General features: G+C 43.8%; 1 protein-coding gene across 1 annotated transcript; it reads right to left on the reverse strand.

The window, feature by feature from the left end:
* Positions 1-16283: 16283 nt before the first annotated feature.
* Positions 16284-23922, reverse strand: PPIF (peptidylprolyl isomerase F). The gene is given in 7 exon segments (XM_072340733.1): positions 16284-17581; positions 17583-17640; positions 18080-18155; positions 18917-19013; positions 21359-21447; positions 22378-22408; positions 23619-23922. Coding segments are annotated over 7 exon segments (615 nt in total). The 5' UTR covers positions 23805-23922; the 3' UTR covers positions 16284-17503.
* Between the last annotated feature and the right edge of the window lie 2952 nt (positions 23923-26874).

Genomic DNA, 26874 nt, shown 5'->3' on the forward strand with positions numbered 1-26874 from the left:
ATGGGAAGAAAAAAAAAAAAAAAAAAAAAAGCAAGAGTGGTGTGGTTTTCTTGTAATACATTAAAATGATGTTGTCATTATGCTAACGTCGTAGTTTAGGTATACTGCCTTTAACAAGAGGGATCCCCTTCATTTAAAAAAGGAAGTATTTTTAGTAGACTGAGGAGCACACTGTTCTAGGCTCATACAAACATGGTGCATCTCAGACATTTGGAGCATTGTGATATAGTGACACAACATACCTTAAATATCAAACCTGATTGCTAGGAAGATCTGAGAGCTCTCCTCACTAAGTTTGCATCAGAGTCAAAACATGTACATGTGTGTACAAGAGAGAGTCTGGACAAGGAACCACATGGATTTGAAGCCCTGAAAAAAGACTTTTCTATCTGATGATGAAAGACATGCTCCTAGCTGAACCCCATATAACACAGTGAATTGGTAGAAAATTATTGTTTTAAGCAAAAAATATGCTGCTTTTCAGTATAAAAACTGCCAAAAGCTCTGTTCCCATACCCAACTATAGCCACAAAGCCAAGCTCAGAACTGAAATAACTCCTTCCACCAGAACAGGGGACCCTCCAAATGCTAGTATGCCATGTTCAGTGCTCTAGATACTAGATACAGTTCTTTAGATACTAGAGAAAATACTAAGCAGACAAACAGCAAAATGCCATTTCCCTGTTACCACATTTTCTATGTCATCCCTCAGAAGTAACTTTTTCATATGGAAAACAAAAATAGATTAACACAAAAAAATACAGTAGCAACATAAATGATCAAACTATTTTCCTTTACTCTTAATTCCCAAATGTTTTTCCTTCTTGTGAAAAAAGTCAAAAGACAATGTTCATAACAGAGGAACTAAGAAGTTCTTGCTTTAGGAAAAATAATAGGGAATTCATCACAGGGATTTCACATAACATCCATACTTTGAAGTAGAAGCATTTTGTTGTTCTTCACTAAAAAATAAACAGTGCACAAAGATTACAATTTTTAAGTCAGCCAAAACACACCACATCTCAAGGCACATCTTGGCATTCCAATGCATCAGCAAGTACACAAGGTAGGCCCTTTTCTGTCTGTATCACTCTCAAGAAGATGCCAACAGGAGACACTGGCAAGAGAGAAGCCATAGACACCAAAACACTGGTGGCTGAAAGCTGACAGTCAGGTCTTCCCACTCAGAAGTGAAACACCTACCTAGAAGGACATACAGAATTCTCACTCCTGAGAAGTGTGTAGCATGTGGTTTGTTTGGGGTCCTGAACAAGGAGAACACTGCACTCAGTCTTGCTTTGCTCTAGCATTCACCTCTTGAACTAAGGGATACTATTTGCAAACTCTCACCTCAGCAGCACCAGCTGTAAGGCCCACACCTGCTCATAGAGCGGTTTGTTCTTACTGGAAGTAACCATCATCTTCTCAGTCCTTCCCATCCTCACCTCTTCAGGAGAAAAACAAGCAAACAGGCCTTGGTACAACTGACTAGAACTGCAAAATTTCATTCAAAGTTGGCACAGTCAACAGTGATGAATTACACACAACTGCAAAGACTCCCCAGATGGTGCATATTCAATAGCAGGTTTTAATTTGCTAGTATTGGTCAGGATTAAGTTTTGCATAATTTACTGAGTGACTATAATCACTTGATAAAAAAAAAAAAGGCAAGTGCAAGTTTTGGAATTCAGGGCAACAAACCAAAAAGAAAACAACATTATATGGACATTATTACTCCATTACTGATAAATTTTGCATTCACAAACTCTGAAAAGGTGAAGCAGATATCAGAAACTTAGGACCAGTGAAAGGAAAGAGGCTCTTTGAACCGGACCTTCTTCTCCTGTTACATGGCTAGTAATTTAATAAATGACATGAAGAAGAGAGGAAATACTCATTGCTTCTAGAGTGCTTCTCTACCAGAAACACCGAATTTTGGATAAAATTATCTGAGATAACAATTAAAGCAAAATTTTCACACAGTAGTTAGGAATTCATAGCCATGCAACGTTCTATTTCAAAAGAAGAAATGAGATAAAAAATAATAAGAAAACCACATTAAAAAAAAATAGAATCCTTAAAGGGCTGCACCACAGAGCTGCATCCCTGGCTCAGGAAGTCCAAGAGCACAGGAGCAAAGACTATGCCAACAGATATTTAATTGCTTGGTTTTAATAGCTGTTGTTGGAAAAAAGACACTAGAGCTGGTGCACATCTGACTGCTGAACTGGCCTGAAAGTGTCTGTTCTGCTTCATTGTAAGAGCATATGCATGTAGTTCATGCATGTGCAGGTCCATTTGTGTAGCACAGTAATCAGTCTGCCTGCTTAGTTCCTAAGGAAATGCCCTCTGCTTCTCCAGCACTCATGCTTTGGAAGAAAACCCTGCAAGTCATCCACAGGCAGGCTCAATTGGGTTAACAGACAGGACAGTATTCACAACCCCACCATAACTTGTAGTATACAATCAAACACTGAACAAATGTAACGAGTTTGGTGGGTGGGGGGTGGGTTTGTTTTGTTTTGTTTTTAAATTAATTGCAGATACTTTCATTGGAAAAGCTGACCCCAATTAGCTGTGTTTAAGGTTATTTTAAGCCCATCCACACACTGCATTCCTGCTTGCTGGATGCGTCACTTGCTCAGGCTCTCCCAGTAGTGGTGCAGGTTCAGCTCACTGTATGGCTCACTGGAGGCATGACGGAATTTACTGAGTCAAGTAAAATTTCTAAGAGGTGTTTGCCCACCTCACAGGATCCTAAAGGTATAGTAAATGGAGCTTGTAATGATGGGGTTGTAGGCTTAAAAAACAAATGAATAGAAATATCCAGCACTGGCCTCTGGACCCCTGCAGCTGCTATTCAGCATTGCCAAGAACTAGGGAAGGCCTGGCCTGAGGCCATGAGCATGAGCTACTCACCAGCTCTGCAAAGGAAGGAGACTTGGGTGTCCCTCCTGGCCATGGCTATGCCATGTGCCTTGTGCCACACCACAGCTTCGTGGGAGGTAACCAAGTGGTGGCAGGTTACAATGATGGCTTTCATCCATGCTGGGCACTATCATTCCAGTTGGGAAGATCCCAAATGATCATGGGTGCTGGCTAGCTTGTACACATATTTTGCCTCCACGAGTCTTAAACTATGTCCTGGTACCCAGGGATACAGGTAGCTCATCACGCTGCTTAGCACCCTGAGGTGCTTCTGTGTGAGTGAAAGCACATTTGGTTCCAGGAAAAGCACAAGATGTGCAAGCAAAAGCAGACCTGGATGGAGAAATGCTGCACAATTTATCTTTTCTGCCATAAATATATCTGCCCATCTCTCTGCTAGGAGAGGAAATGTCAGTCTGAAGCAGACAGAAATATTCAGACAAAAGGAGTTACATCTGGAGGCTTTTGTGAGATGAGTGGAGCCAAAAGAAGAAAGTGAACTTTTTCTCCCCCGATTTCCTTCCTATGTTGAGCCCTGTGTGCCTCCTCATAGGAATTTAGTGCAACAAGAGAAGAAATAGGGGCTCAAAAAGGCTTTACAGCCCCAGGAAAGGTGAAGTTCAGTCTAAGGTATGTGTGATTTTCTCCCTCGAGGACTCTACATTTGAAATATAGCTTAGATTTCTTTTTTTTTTTTTTTCTTTTTTTCTTTTTTCTTTTTTTTTTTTTTTTTAATGAGAATTTAATACACTTCATAAACCTGATCTTCTCTTCAACACCTTACCAGAAAATCTGGCAGATTTCAAAACAGTTTTTTAAATATGAAAAGTAGGGGAAATTTGTCACTTGAGTTCCTTTTGAAAAGATAGACAATACAGCTGGTAGCATTTAACTTTACAGTAATGGGCATATAAAGTTCATTTTTGCTCCTGGCAGGTATTATTGTTTTCTTAAGAGTTAAAAACTGTTTTTCTTTTAACTGAGGTACTGCTTGGAGTCTAGCATGCTGCCAATCCCTTTCAGGAATATGCAAGGAAAAATAAAAACAAACAAACAAAAATCTGCTATTAATTCACTCCAAAGATGTTTCCTGTTCTCCAGGTCAAAAGTAAAATAATAATTAAATAAATATATATATAATAATATGTATATATAAAATCCCTATAGCTAAACTGATCTTCTGAAAAACCCATCTGTTTAAAATCTTCTTGGTCACTAAACTAAGACACGTATGTTTAGATTGTAAAATTGATCTGCCTCAGCAGACCATCTTTCATCTTAGTTTGCAAGTGACTGCACATGAAATAATTGCAACTACAAACTTCAAGTTTCTAGTTGCCTCCTACCTCTCCTTTTTCTCTTACCACTCGCAGCTCCCCCATGTTGATGGTACTTCTCAGTCATTGGCCTTCTGTGAGATTTTTACTTCAAGCCTGAAGTCCTCTGACTTGCTATGTACCACTCCTGGATTTTCTAAAGCATCATTTTGTATTGCCACAAAATGCTGTCCTGTCTCCATGTCTTTAGCATAGCTCTTAAGTAACTCCACTGCAGCCCTGGTCCCACACCATCAGCAGCATAACAAATGTCCTGGTGCTACCCAGACTTAGTAAAATTAGTTGGTCTATTGTCAAGTAATTTCCTGGGCCTTTTTGTTGTTGTTGTTGTTTGTTTCTTTCTTTTTAAAGCATTAGGAATGGCCTGAAGTTTATTGGAAGGTTACAAAGAAACAGGTTGTCCAGTTAGGCAGGGTTTAACCAGTGCTTAAATGCAGCCATTTCCAGATGGGAAGGAAGCAGGTGTCTGATCGTAGCCATTTCACTGCACTCACAGGAAGCAAAACAGGACCTCTACAGTCAAGTCACGCTTACAGCTGTTCGTCTGTTCCTCACACAGCCCCTATCTTTAGTTCAGCAGAGAACCAAAAGGAAAACTTCAGAATGTGGGGCCTGAAGGCCTGATCACCCTGTTAGTCTCTAAGCACTGCCATCTGCATCTGGGTTACAGCCCAGGGCTGGGGCTTTGCTTTCTTCCCTGCATTCTATGGATATCTCCATGCTAATCTGAAGTACACATCAGTGCACTCTCCTGCTCCAGGAGATCTTTCTGTCAGAGATAAACTTACTTCTTCCAACCCCATCTGAAACGCTCCATTTCTTTAGCCAGCTAGAGACACTGAAAATATTCCAGGACAGAAAGCACTTGGCTATAGTAATATTTAAAGGTTAGGAGAGAAGTGGCATGGTGCAATGGTTTTGCAATGATGGAGAAAAATACTCTGCACCCAGTAAGCCAGGTGTGAAAATTACCTTCTCAATTTCTCTTCTTAGTGCATTTGGTTGCCTTGTGAGAGGAAGCCCTGGATGGAATTAGCAGATGGCTCTGCAAGACTGGAGCTGGTAAATGTGGAAACTTGCACAGCCCCCAGCCACAGCCCTAGCTGGTCCACCATGAATGCCTAATTGTGGGAGGCTGTCTCTCTCTGCAGGATGGTAGCCTGTTTCCAGGCTGGGCACATGGGTATATTCTGCAACTGTAAGCCTTGTAAAGCTTCAGCACCCAACACCACCTCAGTGTCCAGTGTGATACAGCTGGATGGAGGGAATGGCTGACAGGCCAAGTGATGACTGTTTCTGTTGGCAGAAGATGAGGCAGGAACAGAGCTGTGCTGCTCTCCCTTGGAGAAGTGATGGTGATAGCAAGCCTCCTTATTCCCCCAGCGATGGAGTCTGTACTGCCCAGGCAGAGAGCAATCTGATACTGTCCCTGAGGAAGTTCTCCAGCTCACCAACTGAGCACTATTCCTTCCGTATAGCCCCCCCCAGCACTTGCCAACAGAAGGGAGGACAACACAGTCTGGCCTACCAATCTCCTACCACCAGTGGCAAGGGGGGGGTTGTGTTATTAAACATGCAGATGAAAGGCCAACTGGCTGCACATAGTGCATGACCTAAAAGTAATCCCAGCAACTGAGATGATGTAGTGTGAAAGCTGGATTAAACGGGTCAAGTAAATTTGGACCAACTAAGATAAACTGAATTCCCTTCCAAAACATATGGTAGTGTGTCCTAAACATGCCAAAACTGTGATATGCTTGTTCCATAATCACACACTGCCAGTGGGAGAGAGTGAGGACGGTTATTTTGGAGAAAAGTTGCTCAAGAGGAGCTGTCAGGAAGCTGAGCAGCATGCTGAAGCCTGGTGGGTGCTGAATTAGGCCAAGCTGCCATATGTGGCTGCCTGCTCTGGGGTTTTTGGCTCCCCCATAAACTTCCCCAGTGATTGGCAAGATATGCTGACAGCCCCCAGCAGCTTGGCTTGGAGATGGAGACGTCTTGCAACATCTGGACCCAATTCTCACTCAGTTCCCACATACACCTGCACTGAGCTCCCCTTGCAGGCAGTTTGGTATGGAAAGAGTCTGCACTTCCCATTATGCGCTGAGCAGGGTGGGAAGTATCACAAACTGAGCAAATTCCAGTCCGCGTTTGCAGCACAGAAAGAAAAGGTAGCCAACAGTGCAAAATCCTCACCCATCCTCCTGTGCTGTTCTCACACAAAAACACCACTGGTTAACACATACAGTGCACAGTATTTTATAGAAGAAATACAGCTCCGTTAGAAAAACCAAGCAGCCGTCAACAATTCTTGCACAGATTGCCTAGGCTTTGAATTAATCATACTGGGAGCACAGGGAATCCAAATTGAGTTGCAAAAGGCCTTAGATGAACCACAGCTCTTTTTCTACCACATAGTCCTCAGTGGCCACCCCTGCCCAGGTCAGTGCTGCTCAGGGACTGCAGTCTCTCATAGTGCTCCTATTTTATTTTCTTAACATTTAATTACCATATGCTTCATATTATCTTTGTTTTTACTTTGCCTTGGCCATCCCAATCCTTTGGCTATACTAGATAATCAAAAGTTGTCAGCAGTAAGCCATTAGATAGTAAAGCACAGCACTTGAAAGATAGGAAATGTTAAGGGTCAGCTCTTCAAATTATTCTTGTATGGTTTTCTGCAATGCATAAGGGTCTTTCTCCATCTTGAACTCATCACTGGAAAAGATTTTAGCTTGTATATGTGGTTTCAGTGATGCTCTTTTTAACAGCAGCGTGTCAATATCATTACTAATTGCCAAAGCCCTGCCCCACTTGCAGGGACTGGAATGGGATGTGTGCATGGCATGCAGTTTCCAGAGTAGGGGGATGCAGTAAGAGCACTATGCTCCAGAAACAGCTGTACAACACACTCCTGTTTTTTATTTTCTCCATGAATATTTGTAAAGGTACTAAGGCTGATGAATTTACAATGAATGTTCTGTACACATAAAGCCCTGAAAAACTTGCTGAATTAAGGTTGCACTAACTGGTGAAAGTAGAAAAAGCGACCTAAAAGCTTGGTGACTGTAACACTCAAAAAGATCAACATGGTGGAATGGCGATACAGGAAATGTAATGACAAAGGGACTATCCCCATGAGAAAGTATCAAAAAGTGCTTACCTTTCTCTGAAGATCTAGGATCATAGGGGAAACTCCACAAGACAGATCTCCAACCAAAGATTCTTCCAGAGTGGCAGCCAGCCCTTAAATGAGGTCTAAGAATGGTGCAGCCAGGCTATATCCCTTACAGCCACACATCTGAATTGCCTTCACCTGTGCTCCCAGGGCTGACCTGATTCTTTTCCCAGGTGCTCAATCAGTGGTTCAGGCTATGACTCAACAGTTATCACACAGTGACTCCTAACTATACACACCTGACATGAGGGGAGGAAAATGCTGTGCAAGGCATTGCCACAGAACTGGTTGCTAGTGTGCTGCTGCTGGCACAGGCACGTGATAGCTGACAGGCTGGCTGTGCCCTGAGCACACTGCTGTGTTCCCACAGTGGAACTGGAGAAATGCCACCTGCCATTCTGAGGACTGCCTTCTGGATGAGGTGGAGCAGGCTGGGGTGGTTCCAGAGTGGCCTTCAGAAGCTCCCAGCTTACCCAGATGCCATTTTGTGCAGCCAAAATGACCTGAAAAATAAAGCATTGCTGCAAGGTTGTTTGAGGGCTGAGCGTGCCACTTCTGCCACCCTGCCCTCTGTCAACTGGGCAAGGACAGCCACAGATATCTTCAGACTCTCTTGTGCCACAGAGAGCAGGAGGGATTTGGGAGTTGTGTCAGCTGGGGACTGCCACCGCAGCAGAAGCAGAACCTCCCCATGAGAGCCATCCAGACACCCTCCTGATGGCCTCTTATGAGAGGACCTGATCCAGGCCCCCAGCCAGGGTAAATCACCCACTCATGGTTCTGCTTCCTGTCCCATTGGTAGGTGAGTCCCACCCCCAGTGGGCCTTATGGGAGACATAAGAGACTGGGACTCTGCGGTTTAGCATCTACAGCAGTGACAAAGACCAGATTGCCACCACAGTTATTTCCTCTTTTAAGTAAAAGGGGAAACTGTGGTATCTCACACACCTCTGAGCAGAAATAACTGACAAACACCAACTCCTTAATGGCAAAGGCTGCCATTGACAGCATCCGGGCTCCTCTATGGGGTGCTGAGCCACTAATTTCAAATGCTGCCCTGTGATGTGAAACACATTTATAGCTGTAGTGATCAGTGTGTTTTGGAAGAATTGCTTTCTTAAATAAACCCCCAGGCTAGACACTGACATCAGTTTTACATCTTTTGGTTAACTCCCCCAGCTCAGGATGAGATCAAAACCCAGCCCCACACACTGCTGGCTGCTTGTGCAACACAAGCACACACACACTAACATCTCCGGACATCTCCAGGAGCAATGGAAACTCATAATTCTTCTGGACAGGATGGATTTCCTGCTGAATTTAATAACAACAGTTGGAGACAACTGTCTGGATACTTGCTGCTTTGAGATAACCAGCCAGTAAAATAACTTTGGTGATTTTCACTGCAGAAAATTCATACACAACAGCCAGACATTTACTCTCCTATTTCTCATCATCACTGTGCATATTTATAGAGCCCCCTCATCAGAAAAATGCTTAAGAGTAAGGAATAAAACTCAAGAGAGCCCACTATCAGCAAGATTGATTTTTACAAGGTTTTCAAAATCTACTCTGAATTTCAGGGCTCTGGGTTGGAACTTTCACAAGAGCTCTAAATTTGGCACCCAATTCCCTTTGAATTCACTTGAAGCTGGGAGTCTGCCTTCCTTCAGGGCCTTTGAAATCCCTAGTTTTTATCCACTAAAATCAATGTGAGAGAGAGAGACTTCTAATAGGACAGAGAAAGTAACTCCTCCAAGATCAGATTGAGAACAAGAGTAGAAAGAAATGATAAGGAATGCTGGCAAGGCAAGATTCAGATCAGGAAAGAGGTTTGTGGTTGCTTCAGTTTTAATATAGTCTGAGTCCAAAAAGGAATGTTCAAACATCCAGCCTGACAGCCTGCATGCTACAAGGCACTGAGTTTCAGCTAGTTGCTCTCGTATTTAGCCTAGTAACTCTTCTGGCATGCTTTCACCTGGACTGGAATACTCACATCAATCGGTAGCTTGGTCCAACACTCATCATCCTCACTGCTCGGGCATTGGTTCTCATTTCCTAAATGAATTTGCATGCCTCAGTTTCCAGGTGTTGTTTCTTTTTGTGCTTTCATATGGTGAGTTAAGTACCTGGCATTTTCTCCCACATTCCATTCACACAGTGTAATTCAGTCACTCAGTCCCTTCACTTCCAGCCCTTCTCTAGTCCCAGTCTCCGTGACACACCACTGACCTCCCACCCCTCACTGTCCATGTGACGACTACTTCAGGAGAGATGCTTTCCCCAGTGGCTGGGCCGGAGCTAAACTACAGGTTTTGGAGTCACAGGCTTGGATGCTGTGCTGCTGCTGCTGTGCTCTGTACACTATCTGGGAGCACTGAGCAAGCCACACATGCAGGGACTACGTCAGCCTGAGCAAGCCTCAGCACCTCCAGATCTTTGCTTTAGCTGGGACCCTCCCTAGACCCTCCCTGCTGTGATGGTGTGAGGGAGACCAGCCCCAGCGCTGCTGGCAGCCCAACAGTGTGAGCTCACAAGGAGTGGCCATGCACAGCTGAGTTCCTCGAGATCTTGCTGCCTCACAGCCTGGCCATTCCAAGGATCCCTCCAACACAGTCCAGCCCTGCAGCTCAGGATGCAGGACAGGCAGCCCAGGGGAGGGCATTACTGGGGTCTGAGTACTACACGACCGCAGGGACTTAGACTTGCTTCCAACCTGACTGTCATTCAGGGAGGAAATCAATTTGATTTTAAATACTAGAATTCTTTTTTTTTGTTGTTACCAAAATTGTCTCCAAACTCACTCCTTCTGCTGGGCCCTCACCCACTGTCATCAGGAATATGGCTGTTACAGCTTTTTGTTGTCCAACAGGAGTTAATGACCCCACGAATCTTCCTGTGCTGAACTGCCGGAGCAGATTATGGGGATAAAAGAAGCCTCTGGCAGAAGTCATCAGGGAACCAGTCTGGATGGACCTGGAAGTGAAAAGAGCACCTCGAAGTGGCCCAGTGCGCCAACTCAGCAGTTTTCCTATCTGAGGAGGTTGAAAACACACTGGGAGTGCGTCCCATTGAGCATCAGTTACCAGCTCTTTATTTACAACTTACAAAAATAATCACGTTTCAGATCTATCTGAGGAAATGAGCAGCTGCTTTGATTTCTTTCTAAGCTATGAATTTTGTTAAAAAAAAAAAAAAAGCAAAAAAACCCAACACAAACCACTGCATTAAAACACAAACGCTGATTATTAAAAAGCAAAGCCAATAAAAATGATCCAGAGGACAACATTCCTTAGTGAAGACCATAAAACAAAAGGACATGGGAAGGACATTTCAGAAGAAAGCGAGAGGAAATTAACTGCCAGCTAGTCCTGGAAGCAGAACAGGTCACATGGACAGACTTCAAAACAAGTCAGATGCAGTACCCTTTCAGACTCATCATTGATCATGCTTCATAAGATGGAATGTGGCTCCTCAGACACCGCCCACTACACCAGGAGCTTTGCCCTTAGCATTAGCGGGCAGGGAGTTTTGCATCCTGTCATCTCTGGCACATCCAGGCACATGGAGCATTTTTCAGGGAGGGAAAAGAGAGGAGGGATTAGAAGTTCCTGGGTATTTAATTGGGTTAAGTGTTATTTTAAGCATTGGAGAGCAGTTGTAGCTAGCTGCAGGCTTCGGAGACAGACATTCGGTCACAGTTTCATGCCGAGGTTTGATCTAGGTCCATGTCTAGTTTTAATAAACTGGTGGCTGTAATAAAGGGCAAGAAACTTGAAAATGTGCAGGGCTAGGATATAATATCGTATAGTTCACCCTGCAAGGCAAAATGCTGATATCTCACTAATGCAAATTAGAGGTTGTTGGAGAGTTTCCAAAAGTAAAGGACTTAGCTTACATTCTCATTTTTATTCTCTCTTTTTCCCTCCATTTTCCATCTTTCCATGTCAGCTTTGCTCACTCATGCTGATGGTCTTCTGGAGGCCATGAAGCCACCTTGGTGTTGGTTCTCCAGCTCTGAGAAACCTGGCTACAAGACCACAAAAAACAAAACACAACAAAAAGATGAAATAACTGGTTGTTAATTAAGTGTATCCCCAGCAGGAAATACTAATGTCATAACAAATCACACTGGATTGGAATATAAGAAAAATGTCACTCATTAGATAAGATCTAAATTAACCTGGAGATCACAGAAGTGATTTTCCTGCTTTTTTCCCTCGGGGACTGCCTTCTTCCAATACACCCCACCTAGCTGGCTAAATGCCAGGCCTTGGCATCCAGCTCAGTGGAAAGGCAGCAATCACGGGACTGCATCAAGCAGGTGAGACCAGAACTGCAATCAGTTTATCATCCAGACACACAAATATGGCTGATTTTGAGTGAAGAATTTGTGTTGAAGCTACAACCTTAGAGACAGGCACTCTAATAACAAAATAGGGGGAAATTCAGGATAACAAATTACATCATTAGAACATGAACAGTTTAGGGTCTTGTTAAGCCCAGGACCTTAGTCAGCAATGACACACTGGGGCAATATTATTTTAACTCTTTGACTCCTTGATAGAGAGTTAAGGCTACTCTGTTAGGGGCTCTGCTTGCAAAAACAACATGGGAAAAAAAAAAATCCTTTATCTGCAAGCTGCTACAGAAGCAGTTGAAAAACTCCATTCAGCTTAATTCCTGAGAAACTGAGACTGCTTCTGGGCAGAGGAAACTGGCACAGGCTGGTGCTCCAAATGCCTGAAAAGAGGAAGAAAAGGAACTGAGTTCTCCTGGCTGGGATAATAAAGACTGCAGCTGCAAAGTCCCACTGAGAGCTTTTTCAGTTTAGAAAGCAAAGAAAACAGAAAGTGCAAAGAATAGGTAAACCTGCTGCCAGATGCAGGATGCTGCTGCTACAGCTGGGGTGGGACACTGGGAGCAGGGGACATCCTTCCCTCACTCTCCTGCTCCTCAGCACCTTTAGGATCGCCCTTGGGAAGTGGCAGCCAGCTCATTAGCTGGAGTAATTAAATGGGAATGAAGCCATCACCTGCAGCTGGACAGTGCTGTGGGGCTGCTGGAAGTGCTCCAGGAATGGAGCTGCAACTGACTGAGAAAAGCTAGCTGCACACATTGAATGTCATGCTTCTGAGTGGCTGTAAAGTGTGGGGCACCATGGGGTCTGCATGCAGTGGGACCTCAAGCAGAGCCATAGTCTGCTGGAGGCCATTTGACTGGGATGGGCTCTGGAAAATTCTTTCATAGTATTGTGAAGAGGAAAAAAAAAACCAAAACAAAACAAAAACCAAAACATTTCCTTTCATTGCAGCGTGAAAGGAGCAGTGCTGGAAAGGTGGAGAAGAGGAAGACGTAATTATCTCCACCACTGTTCCAAAACAGTTTCTGTGCTTTCTGTTTCTAACCACGAGTAACCCTCCAGCTCACCCCGGAAATGAAGTCATCCTTGCAACTAAAAGGAGCCTCTTGTTTACCTTCATTGTATGTTCCTGTGTCTGTGTGCACGAGCACTGTTTTCCAAATCCAGGACAGCGTAGCTCAGAGCAGCTGTGAGGGAAACCAGATGACCATGCTGGAAAAGCGAGCAGTTCTGCCCTGACCCCATGGGCACTGTGTTAGAGCAGCAGCCACCACTGAGTGGCTGGTCCTGCAGCAATCTCCCCTTCTCCCCCTGGTGCATTGAGCTCTCAAGCTCTGTGCAATCCTATTCACTCTGCAAGCAAAGGGAAGCATTCAGCAGAGAGCTGCTTGGGCTTTTTTCCTGCTTGGAGTTAGGAGATGCTGCAGCCTCAGTGCCCACCACTGTTTGCACGCAGCAGCTTGATGTACCAAGGATTAGGGTCAGCAGGGGCAATGGCAAGAGTGTGCAGTACGGGCTGCAGCTCTCAGTTGGGTGCTGACCCTTGTTTCTGCTGGGCCAGCCATGGGCTGGTGTAGAGAAGGCAGAGTTTCAACCTCTGCAGTTTAAGCATGGGAACGTTCTTTAAAAATTCAGCAAAGCTTTAATAGGGTGCTGGCAGCACAGACAAACCACGTGACATTGCAAGGCTGAGCTCGTGTGTTGGCATCCCCCGGATTTTAATGCACAGAATCACGTAGCTTTCTCCAAGGACACTTTGCACTTTGTTTGGCCTTGGCAACCATCAAGTTAATAGCAAAGCCTCTTCCAAAAAATAAAATCCCAACCAAACACTGACTTTTGGCAGGAGAAAAAGAATCCAAGGCACTGCATCACTTGGAGCAAGCACTGTTTAGTGCTAATGCAAAATTTATGGCTGCAGCAGAGCTGAACCGTGCAGCTGCTGCCTCCTCATGCCTTGGATCCCAGGGGAGCAGCTCCCGGTTGCCGGGCATGGCTCAGATGGGTGGAACAGAAGAAAAGGATGGACAGACAGATAGATGGATGGATGGACAGATGGATGGATGGGTGGCATTTGGCCCCAGTCACAAGAGTCCCTCTGGAGTGAGCTGAGGATGAGGCCAGAGTGAGCAGGAAAAGCACCCTGTACTTGTGGTCACTAAAAGTGATTTCCACCTGGTAATTTCAGCAGCTGCTCTGCCCACCTTCCCAGATGAACTGTAAGAGGTGAGTGAAAATGAGAATGGTGACAGAGTTCTCCCCCCCACAAAGCTCTGTATCAGCACATTTTTAACTTCTCCCTGACCCTGTCTTAAAGACACAGTAATATTTTTCTCCTCTGATACAAGCTCTTTTTTTATTGTTGTTTTGTTCTGGCTATTAAAAAAAAAAACAACAATAGTTCATCCAAGCTGTCTTTTGGGTGGTTACAGTCAATATCATCAGAGCCACACTGCAGCCCCTGGATCCACCCAGCACTGCCCTCCCTCAGCTGGAGTCAAGGAATGCCAGAGGAAACACAGCGCCCAGCACCAAGCTGCACAGCAGGAGCCCAATGCATGGTGCCACTGCCCAGCAGCAGAGCCGGGCTCCAAAGTACCACTCAGCAGCAGTGGGCATACACCAAGTAAAGCACAGGGCATGTCACCAAAGCAGCTGGAGAGCTAGCTGTCCACCCAGTGGGGATGCACAACTGGGGCTATGGCTGAGGGCTTGAAATCCAGTTCCCTGTTCACACTGCTCCCCTACAGAGCACCGGTGACCTGAGCGCGCTGCTGCCTTCCTGAGGGAGGGGTCACTGTGCTGCTGGGCTTTCCTCCGTTCTGTCCTATCTTCATCAGTCCCAGTGATGACCTAATTCTAAGTTCTTTGTTTGCTGAACCTCCTAATAAATAACGAGCAACTCAGTCAGCACTGACTGAACTCAGGTCAAAACCATCAGCAGTGTTTCATTTCCAGCGGTGTCCCAAGACATCTTCACTGCCGACACTGCGGACAGCAGCTGTCAATGGCCCATAGCACACTCCCCCAGACCTGACTGCTTCGGAGCCAGGAGGGAGGGTCTGTCCAGTCACAAGCACAGCATCGGCTGTCCCTGAAAAGGCCGTATCAAGCAATCTGCATACGTTTCAACAGTTCACAACCTCTGGGCTCTGACTGTAGATACATTGCCACGGGCAGTGCACGCACTGCAACAAGGAACGGTATTTGGTACCTCCGGTGCCACTTCTTCAAAGTATTTGAACGTAACAAACACAAACACACAGTCCCAGCCCAGCACCAATAAAAGCAACCTATGTAAGCAGAGTCTGGGATATAATTTGAACACGAGACTAAACAAAAACATTTGTGAGTTTGTTGAAAAAACTCTGCAGTACCAACTCGGCTTTTTGCTGCACATCTGTTGGCAGTCCCTGGCTCCGGGCACTGCTCCCCGTGCCCCCCTCACCCCGCCTCGCCCACCCCACGGGCCTCAGCCCAGCGCCCGCCTCCGCCGACGGGCAGCAGCGCCACCCCGCGGTCACACCGCGCTTCGCCTCCCGTCTTCTCGAGTGTTAGAGCACAAGGGATTTAGCATCTCAGACGATTTCACAAGCCACTTCGGGTACTGTATCCCCCCACAGCTGAAACACGCGTCCTTTGAGCCTTTTTCCGTCACAAGCAATGCTGCGAGACACAGGTCTTTGCTGCAGAAAAGCAGCTTCCAGTGCCTACTCCAGCATCCACCCGCACACCAATTCATGGCACAGTGCTGCAAAGGGAGAAGCCACTGTTCCCCAGGCGGCCAGCAAGACCCAGGGGCTCTCCAGTAATGAGACAGCAGCCTGAAAAGCTCTAGTGCCTGCTAGATTCAAGGAGAAATGGTTTCAGAGCGAGGGATTTAGACTGGATAGTTCTTTATAAGAGTGGTGAGGCACCAACACAAACTGGCCAGAGAGGAGGCAGGGGGGCCCTGTGCCTGGAAGCATACAGGGTCAGGCTGGATGGAATTCTAAGCACCTGACCCAGCTGTAGGTGTCCCTGTTCATTGCAGGGGAGCTGGACTAGGAGACATCTCTAAGGGTCCTTTCCAAATGAAATTAGTCTATGGCTCTAAATAAAGCTAAATAAAGGCCCACATACACCCACCAGAATTCAGCATCACATTTTTCTACTTTCAAATAAGAGCCCACAGTCTTAAGAAAGCAACAACTCCTCTTTTTCTCCTTTTATGTCAGAACTATATTTAAATTAGTTTTTATATACAAATTGAGAACAATCATTATTATATAAGAAACCAAAACAGTACAAACCAATCAAAAATGATACAAAGATGAAACAGCTCTAGTGAAGAAAAAGTCATAAATCCCATTTTTCTTTAAGATTACACTCCTCCCATGTATACATAAGAACACAGCTCCAAGTAGGAAAAAACTGCAGTGCAAATTACTTCAAAACCCACGTGGGTTAGCAGAATGCAGTGGAAGTAAATTCACAGTTGAACAGAACTATCACATTTTATTTTTCTCCTCAGCAGAAGATGATCACATAAAACCAGCCGAGTGCTTTTCCCCCCCAAGCACGGATATTTTACAGCTTTAGTAATTGCAGAGGCAGTACTGTGAGGTTCCATCATTTGTTACTGACTCAAGGGTTCCACATAAAAACACACCAGTTACTGCAAATGAAACAGAATCTGATCAGCTAAATTTTTTCCTTCTCATGCATCAACCACAATGATTTTGCAGTACCCACTGGCCATGCAATTCCATGGTGACCAATTCTGACTCTTGTTGATGGATGAGAAGAAACCACAACAAAAAGAGATACCCAGGGGCAGGACCAGAAGTACAGAAAGATAGCAATAGAGCCCACAGCTCACTTAAATAAGCTCACTATACTCTAGTTTATGTTCTCCAAGTGCAAAAATAGCCCATCTCGAGAACTGTGCTGCATTCAGTACATGATGAGCCTCAGAGCAGAACTGTACTTCAAGCAAGTCCACTGTCCCACAATCTTTTGGCTCATTTGTGGTCTTATTACATAGGAAAGCTCTGAAAGCAGGCTGCCACTCAACCCACAAAAGTCATACTGCTCTGCTGAAGCAAGTAAGGAACAGTTCATTTTTAAACAGTGACCAGACTACAAAAACAGATTTAACATTAAGAAACCCACAGCCATACATCATCAGTTCTACTGGACCAACTTGAGATGCAAAGAAAACACTTGACATTATTGCTGCAGTTATCCCTGAAAACACCAGTTAGTACCATTTTTCTGAATGATGGTGAGACAGAACAGAAAGGCGTTACTGGAACTGAAGGAAACATTGTATCTCACAATTTAGCTTTAATTTACCCCTCAGTTATGAAGTTCTGAATCAGCCTCACCACCAACTATAACACCTGAAGCACTCACATATTAAGAACATTATCAGCAGGACAGGCAGACACACTCAGTTACTGTGCTACTGCTTTCAGAACACAGTAGGACTCTGCCAAATCAGCATGGCAGCAACCACAACTCAGCTCATACATGTTTTATGCTTTCAATCAGTATTATTCAATATTTATCAGTATTATTCAATACAAGTATAAAAGTAGGACTAAGTTAAATACAAAAAAAATGGCTTCATATTGCTACTCATGGGATCAGAAATGTTTCTTTACAATTCATTCTTCACAGCATTGAAGTTGTCCTGAATGGCAGGGTGTACAGTTATGACAACTGACCACAATCAGTAATAACTATCTTTTTGGAGGTCTTTCCATTCTTGGAACCAAAACTCTCAATTTTTTTCCACAACATCCATTCCTTCCTTTACGTGCCCAAAAACAACGTGTTTTCCATCCAGCCTGGAAGAGAAGGAACAAAGGTAGGTTTAATCAGCAATGTATAGCTCAGCTAAAGGATGTAAGCAGACCTTCATAGCTGACATCTGCTGATCTACTTCAATTACAGGAAAGGAGCAACTGCACTTCTAGTGACAAGAAAACCATTTAACAATGGATTTTAGACACATTACAAGAAAGAAAGGACTTATTTTGCTGAGTCTCATTACTTAAAACTTTCAGTTTACTCCACAGAACAGATGTAAGGTTGCTGTATCTGGAACTAGGATGTGTCAAGAAGAACAGTGAGGTAGGCCAGACTGAGCACCCAAGTTACACAAAGCTGTTTGTTTTCCATTATAAGTCAAGTAATGGAAAAACTAAAACACAGCCTAAGAAATCTACAACCCCCATGGATAAAAGCATCAATTCATTAGGTTAACATGCTAGGCTAAAAACATACCAGTCTGTTTTTGCAGTACAGATGAAGAACTGAGATCCATTTGTGTTGGGTCCTGCATTGGCCATTGAGAGAACACCTGGATGAGAAGTAGGTTTTAGATCAGTATAAGAAGCACATCATAGAAAAGACCATTCTCCTCTACACATTTAGATTAATAATGGACAGAAGGCAATTCCTAAATTATTTCTAATGTCAGCTTCTTGTCTTTAGCTATTCCCTCCAGTCCAGCCTCTCTTCCTTCTGCAGCAAAAACTGTAGTAATATTTATTGAAATGAACACTAAGTGTAATTAATATCAGCCAACATCTACTGTGGTTCAACTGCAGCAGTTTCTTGTACTAAGGAAGTAACCATCCAAAAAAGCGACTAAGAATTGAATCTGATATTTTTATGCATAGGTTTCCCTTGTTTTTACTGGATTTTATTTAAGCTTAAAAGGATGTGCTTGCATTACAGTAGACATAAGTCCCAGATTGATTTAACTTTTATAGTAACCATCTAAGAAAATTAAATGACTTAAAAAAAGAGATTAAAAAAAAAAAAGGAAATAAGAAGCAGTATAAATTCTACAAAGGTGAAAATAAGTGAAATACCAAAAACCCATGGATGTTGCACAGTTCCATTGTATAGGGAGCAACATCACCTATTATGGGTTGATGCATACATAAAGGCTACACAAACACATGTCAGGACAATGCATTGTTAAACATCAGTAATATTTCCATAACTCTCACATGCATCACATAACTAAAGCAGCTTTTTTCCCCCCTAAGGAGTACAGCTCTAAGAACAATGCATCAAAAGTTACAGAAGAAGAGGAAAATCATATTTATTTACCAGGTCCTACGTGCTTAAGGAGAAAATTTTCATCTGGAAATCTACTGCCATAAATTGATTTTCCTCCAGTTCCATTATGGTTTGTAAAGTCACCACCCTGAAAAAGAAATAGGTATTAACATTACTAGCACACAAGTGTTTTACACCAAAAGCATTGCTATCAAAATATACCCATCTGCTCTAATTTAAGAGTAATTAAAAAAAATTAAGTTTTCTTAAGCATGGTCATACATGAAGATTTTTAATCATGTAACACGATGAGGGAGAAATAAACTAAATGCAAATTTCTACTCTAGATATCATTAATATTCTCCAGCTGACATCCTTAACTCCCACAACCATCTTCTTGCATTATCATTCTTATTCCCAAACATATATAAAAAAAAATCAGTAGTACTTCAAAGAATTAAAAGGCCCTCAAGCAAATACATTACACTAAGATGCATTTCCACAAGCACACAAGGAGAATTTTATCCTCATCCCCTCTTTAAAATAAATAAATAAATCTCCATCACTATTCACCATTAACAGCTTTCCTCATGTAAAGGCTGAGAGCTGGCAAGGTAGCAGCATGCACCTGGGCTCCCACTGACTCAGCAGGCAGACACGTGCGCCTGTGTTGATCCTACATCACTTAATTGGATGGCCATGTGGAAACCTATAGGTGAACTGACAGATAACTGAAAAACATCCAGTGCCTTTGGGAGTCATAATCCAGAACTTCTCTATTTACTGCTTTAATTTAAAGATATAATAGAACAGGCCACTCCTCATGAAAACAAGCCACAAATCAGATCCCTATACCATACATTTTTCTTCAGGAAAGCAGAAACCATTGTAGATTCTCATGTATGCCATACTCCATCCAACTCCATGCTTCCTCAGCTGCACGTGCTTGCTGGCATGGATGTGGCCACCTCCCTTAGATTACACATGAAACCGAAAAGCCTAAACCAGAACCCTACCACAGCAACTCCCAAAGGCAGCTCCTGAGCACCACACACATGAACTCATTGGCTCCACTCCCAGAAACTGCTGTGCTGGCACACAGCACTCATGCAACAAGCACTGCACGTGATACTCATCTTCGTGTTCTCACCTTGAGCAGTCTCTTCTGACAATAACCTTGTATGCAATCCCAGAAGTATACTTTGCATATCATGTGCTGTAAGGAGGCATCTTAATTACAAGTCATAGCCATCACCTGGATATGACTGCCCTAATTAGGCATACTGACTGCCTGACTCACATCAACACCCCATCTCAGCAAGTGGAAAGGCCTATGGCCTGGTTCATCTTAAAATAATTGTAACCTGTGACAATATTTCACTTCTGTAATGACTACCAAGTAATTCCCAGGTGTTAAGTCATCATCTCACTGTATCATCAACCACCTATATCCTCATTTCAGGTTCATTTTTGCAGACAAAGTAGGTAAGTAAGACCAGATTATATAAACCTCACAAATTAGTGGTATAACTGAGGATAGGATTTCCATTTTATTTATGACCCCAGCAAGACTGTTAAATTTTGTCAGTTTATCAGCACCACAAAAGCTGAATTTGTATTTCAAAGGCAAGATGTTACATTCTTTACAGCATACCTGTCCACCTTCTTAGGTAGAAATGGGTCATAAGATGAGGGCTTCTTGTTCAAAGAACTGTTTACTACAAAAAAAAAACCCAAAACCCAAACAACCAAACAAGGATGAGGGGCCACCACAGCCCTCAATACTGAAAGCCCATTTGATTTCCAGTTGCTTTCAAAGCCATTCTACAATACTGTGTTGTAGAATACTCCCAATGGAAGTGAGGTCCACCAGTAATGATACAGTCCAGCGCACTGTAGCAGCAGAAGGCAATAAGAAAAGCACTTCCAGAAAGGCTTTTTTTAATTTTTCTTAAAAAAAAGTTAACATGGGTTTTATTTCAGAATTTTGAAAGGCATCTTTTAAATCAGAACCACCTACTCTAGGTGTGCCGCCCTCCCAAATTTATCCCAACACTTTCCGCTCCATCTTCCCCTCCCTACTTTTTCCCCAGAAGCACAATGTTTGCTCTGAACAAATTAAGCCACTGAAATTGGACACACCATTTTCTGAGCTGGCTTCCGAGGTAAGACTGCTTGTTGTTCTACTCATAAACAGTTCACCCAAACAAGTGCCAGTCACCAAGTGTGCCCCACCTTCAGTACATGCCTATAAAAAGCACAGAGCCTTTTGCCAATGTTGCTTTTTCTCTTTTAAAGCTAATCTATACAGAATTTGCATCTATTTGTACAAAACGTGCTAAAAAGCTGCCACAGCAAGATCAAAAATGCAGTAAGCAAAAGTGAGAGCAGAGACACTTAAAATGTTACTGCTGGTATCACTGGTTCTAAAACTACATCAATAGTATACAGATAACATTAGCAGCAGAAGTAAAACCAAATGGTAAGCATTACCTGGCACATAAATGAAGGAATAACTCTGTGAAAGGTGGATCCTTTATAACCAAATCCTTTTTCACCAGTACAAAGCGCTCTGAAGTTCTCTAGAAAAACAAAACAAAACATTATGTTCCCCATACATGATATATCATACACTCAAACACAGTTAGCTAGGTCAAAAGTTCATGAACCAAAAAAAAAAAAGACAGTATTATTGAAATGATCACTTTCATCCTCAAAAATCCTCTGCTCTATATCTACAGATACAAAGCCTGAAGTCTGCCTCAGAGCACGGTACAAACATGCCCTCATGTGCTCTTTTATTTACTGCTGTATCTTAAGCATAGTCCTAAGACCCATCTCTCTGGAACCAAAGGTTTCATTTTTTGCCTCTTAAGCCTTTGCTCTCTACATTAATTGTGCAGCTGACACTTTTCCTTCAATGGTTCACCCATGGGGAACTGAAGGAACACAAATGTTTAGAACCATGAACTAAGCAGAAAAGGCAGGAAGCGCCTGGAAAAACACACAAACTTTGTAACCTGGACATGCTGATCTAGCACACGTGGATACTTGACCTAGCAGTTGGCAACCCAGCCTGTGGGGGGGGGGGTTGGAATTTGAGGATCCCTAGGCTGCTTTCAACCCAAGCCATTCTACAGTCAGCTAGTGGCAAGGAAGACAAACTCATGTATGTTGCCTGAAAACCCAAATGCAAGGAACACCATCTCCTACACTTACCTTTCCTATTTCTTTTGTGGTTTAATTTTCAATGGGAAGCAATTTATTTTGAAACTTATTTACTTACCACTGATAGCCTAACATGGAGTATATACTGTTTGATTTTGTAACTGCAGAAAGACCATTTGAAATAGCAGTAGACTATAACCCCGATCACAGCACCACCTGATAAAGTTCAGTGCGTATTTTTCTATTTAACAACTGGAAAAGGATGATAGAAATGGTTCCCATGAAGCACAGAACATTATTCTTCTTCCCGCTTCAAGTATGAAAATCACAAGCTGCTGCCTTACCTGCTGTCTTTGGAACAACGTCGGCTTTCAGCTGTAAGAGAAAAATAAAACAGAAATTAGCTGGCTTGTCTAGATATACACAGAAAAACATACAGCCTGTGTGACAGGCTGGTTCAGCTAAACCCTTTTACCCAAAAATGAGCTGTTGGAAATCACAAGCCACCCAAAAATCTAATGCTTGCCCAGCGTGGGCAAGTAATGGTCACTTGTGAACAGCATCCTTTCTTATGCAAATTTGATCAAGTTAATGATGAATAAGATATAAGATATAAGCATATATAAGATATAAGCAATATCTGAACACAGCCCTGAAAAAAGTGAAACATCAGGGGGAACCTATGACAGACAGCAGGGACAAAAGCCCCACTAGTATAACCAGAGCAGTAAGCTCTCCCTAGCACAGGGCCATCCGTGAAACCTTACAGAAAGGAAAAAAGAACAGAAACTGCTTATAAAACTGACTCATGTCATCACATCCACAACCACCATAAGCAGGAACTTCTGATTGTGACTGCTACACTGCTTTTTACTAATCCTAAAGACAAGCACTATACACCATCTAAAAAAAGCAACATCAGATAAAGGTGGCATTCAGGGCATGTAATATCACCTAGACATTTACTAAACGTTAAAGAAGAAACTTGCACAGCAGGACTTTAACCTCTATCTCAAACGTAAGAGTGCAATTAACATATATACCGACATTTCCCAGAATGAAGAAGGAGCTCCAGCCGAACATTAAATCATTTCAGAAACATCCTTATGAACCACACAGACGTGTTAAGTACATAAGGACACAGGGGGCAAAGCCACCCCACGTTCACTGCACGGCCAAGCCCGGCTGTGCCCCTGGAGCGTCCTCGGGCACGCTGCCCCTTCACTCTGCTATGCAGCAGTTACCAGCTCCGCTGCCCGCCCATACGGGTCTGATGCGTGCGGCGGAGTCCCGCAATCAAATGGCGGCGTGGTCCGGCTGCTTAACAGGGAGAACTGAGACGGGACGGAACCACACGGAGCCGAATGCTGAGAACCCAGCGTAATGACGGGTGAGAAGGGCCAGCACGGGCACGGGGCGGGCATCGCGGTCCGCCTCGGCGGCGGCAGACGGGCGCTCCCGAGTGAAAGCGGAGCCCGGAACAGCTGCCCACCCTGATTGCAAACTGCCACTCCGCCCCTCCCCGCCCTCCCGTGACCTTGCGGCCCGCCATGCCGGCCTCCACCGCTTTCCCTGCCCTGCCTACCTCCAGCACGACGCGCCCCAGCGGCTCGTTGTCGGCGCCCACGTCCAGGTACACCAGCGGGTTGCGCGGGCCCGCTCCATCCGAGCTGCAGCCGCGAGCTCCGGCCGCCCGCATGCAGGCGAGCCCCGGCGGCAGCAGCTCCCCGGGCGGGCGCAGTAGGCGGCGGGCGGCGCTCAACACCAGCATCGACCACGAGTAGCAGCACAGCCGTACGAACTCGGCGGCGCCGTCACAGCCTTTTATCGGCTCGGCAGCGCCGCTACGGAGGCCGCGGCTATTGGCTGTGCTCGCGCAGCCGCCGTGGGGTCATCCGGCACCGGGCTGTGATTGAGGGCCGGCGAAGGGGAGGCGCTGCTGAGCGTCTGGTGCTTCTTAGAGGCGCGATGTGCTTTCAGTTCCCATTAAGCTTTCTGTTATCAATGAGAACAATTGGTGAAGACCTGCAGCTGAGCAGGGGATGGTTTCCTGCAGCCCCGATCAGGAAAGCATGCATTCCTGGCACACAGGGAAGAGCTCCTACTGCATGTGAAACTGCACATCTTCTGGTTTTTGTACGAGTACCAGCTGCCTTAAGGTGATTGGGTTTGTATAACAGCGGCCCCATCAGCATGCGTTTCTAGTTGCCTTTTATCCTCACAGCCACAAATCCATTTTGGAAAATAGTTCAGTTCACCCAGCCATCAGTCTGCCAATCTGCTTATTCTCTGATGAACATGAAACAAACACAAAAAACAAAAACAAACAAAACAACAACAACAACAAAAACCCACAAAAAACACTTTCTAGTGTTGTTTTAATTATAGGAGCCACCAGAAGCACAAGCCAGAATGAGCACTTGGGTGTTAGGTTTTGTGTGTTCCTATAAGAAGAGACAGTTCTGGCCCTGAAGGGCTCATTATTTAATAAGCAGGACAGAAGATAAGCAACAGAAAGCATTGTCTTCATTTCACACTCTGAGCTGTTTTACTCAGAGTTATCAGGTATCTTGAGCAGGCCAAGCAATGCACTCCCCCACACTTACTGCTTTGTGAGAAGCAAAACAACTTGCTTTCTTTCACAGCAGTATTCTACTTGAGAAGATAGGCTAAATTATTATTTCCAGGCTTATGGAACAAAGCCACTAAACCACCTGTCGTGTTCTACCTTTGCACAACAGTGAATTGAAACTTGTGCAGAGGGGACTGTAAGAACTTGGGAGTTACAGAGGAGTCATTTTCCAAGAAAGGCTGAAAAAAGCTCTGTAAAAAATCTGCCAAAAGACCAACCTGAATCATGAGAACAGGAGGCTGAGAGCTCAGTGCGTGATGTGGGATGGTTTTAGAAGAGTACTGAACAGACCTGTGTGAAGATCTGCTCGCTGTTACATCCCAAGAAGTGAGCAGGGTCCTGAGACCTGTGGGATAAGGACGGGGAGGGGCACAGAGGGTAGGAGAGGTTTTGTCACAGCCAGAAGCAACCTGGTGTTGGTGCTGAGGGTCCCATCACAACCATTTTTTTTTCTTCAAGGTTTTGACTAAGCTGGAAGATAAAGTGAGGAGAGAGAAGGAATTTTATGCTGTTATCTGTGAAGTGCATTTATTTATGAAGAGGAACTAGAGCCAGAGAGATCGTGAAAGACCCTTCCATTATACTGAGTGACTGCAATGAGAAATTAGATCATACAAGTGAGTGAAGGGTAAAGAGTAACCACTCAGTTACATGTATAGATAAGAAATGTTTCCCCTGATCAAGGTTTCATTTTAGGAAATGTCAACTTCTCTGCAGCACACCATGTACATGAAGGGGGAGTTTCCCCACATGACTTCATACTAATTACTGACAAATTGTCATGCAAGAAAAACCTCAATCCTCTCACACTCCTTACAGCTGTGATTAGCATTTTCCTTTCGGAAATTAGGAGTGACCTTGCTTACCTGGAATTCATTACTCAGACACCTTGCATAATGTATGGGGGGGTTGTGTGGTGCTCAGGTGGCTAGCTGCTCATGCTCCACCTGAGTGCTTGAGGAACATTTATGGAGAGTTCACAGCGAGCTGGCAGGGCATGAGGGACATTCCAAGTGAATGCTTCTAGGCTGCAGAAGAAGTGCAGCTCTTTCCAAGTGGGAAGGCATCAGAAGGCATCTGCCTCGAAGAGCCTTGAATGTTCCTTGAATTTGTCACGTGTGTCAATCTGAATGATGACTCTTCGAGCTAACAGCTTCCTCTGTACCTTGTATAGGATGTACTATTCTGTCAGATTCTAACAATAATCATAATTTTGAGACACCTGGATTTTGGTTGTACAACTTCACAGCAGAAGTTGAACACTAAAAATGTAGTGTTAGCCACTGTTTTTAACAAGAAACACCCAGAAATGAAATTTCACACATGTAATAGCTAAAAGATTCCACCAAATTTTCCAATTAGCAATTCTGGAATCATCTTCCTAATGCTGTCATTCTAATTCCTTTCCACTTTTTTTTTGCAGTGTCACTCACTACAGAAAGGATTGCTTACCATAAGCATTAGCACATAACCTAGTGTAGAAATTGATGACGTACTTAGATGGCATAATTACATATGACACTCATCTGAATATGCAACGTCCCACCAAACTCAGCTAATAAGTTGTCGAGTGAAAATTAATTTCTGTCACATTCACATCTGAAGACGTCATTTTTGGGTAATGAAATGTTTGGTGAAATACCTAAAATCTCAAGGTAAGAATTTTTATTAGCAGCCAATGGAGACAGGAGTCCAGTTGTCCTAAACTTCTGATCCTGTCCCAGTGTCACTCCTCTAAATTTTACCACCAGTTTGGTAGGGGCAATATGAAAGTAATGCTTCCTCACAGAGGACTATCATTCATAATTTAAAAGGGAAGTCTGTAGGCAAAATATGATTTATGATGAAGCAATATAAGTAGGACAGCTAGTGAGAGCTAGTGAGACATGGAAAGTCCAAAATCTGCTGATTTTGCATGTTTAAGAATATACAGAAAGTGTGTTCTGAGACATACAGAAATAAAAATCAAAGAAAAACAAGCATTGATTATGAATTTGAAATATAAGAATAGATGGTGAAAATTGCTCTCATTCTACTTATACATTAAAACTTCAGCTCCAGAATTTCATTACTGAGAGTGAGGTACTTCTTCCATAGTTCTTACAAACCATTTAAATGAAACAAATAAACAAACAAAAAGAGAGAAAAAAAAAAAAAAAAAAAAAGATGACAATCCTAACAGCCAGAGCACTTTGAAAATATTTGGCTT

This window comes from Excalfactoria chinensis, chromosome 6, assembly GCF_039878825.1.
Source record: "Excalfactoria chinensis isolate bCotChi1 chromosome 6, bCotChi1.hap2, whole genome shotgun sequence".
In the NCBI taxonomy this organism is placed as follows: Eukaryota; Metazoa; Chordata; class Aves; order Galliformes; family Phasianidae; genus Excalfactoria; species Excalfactoria chinensis.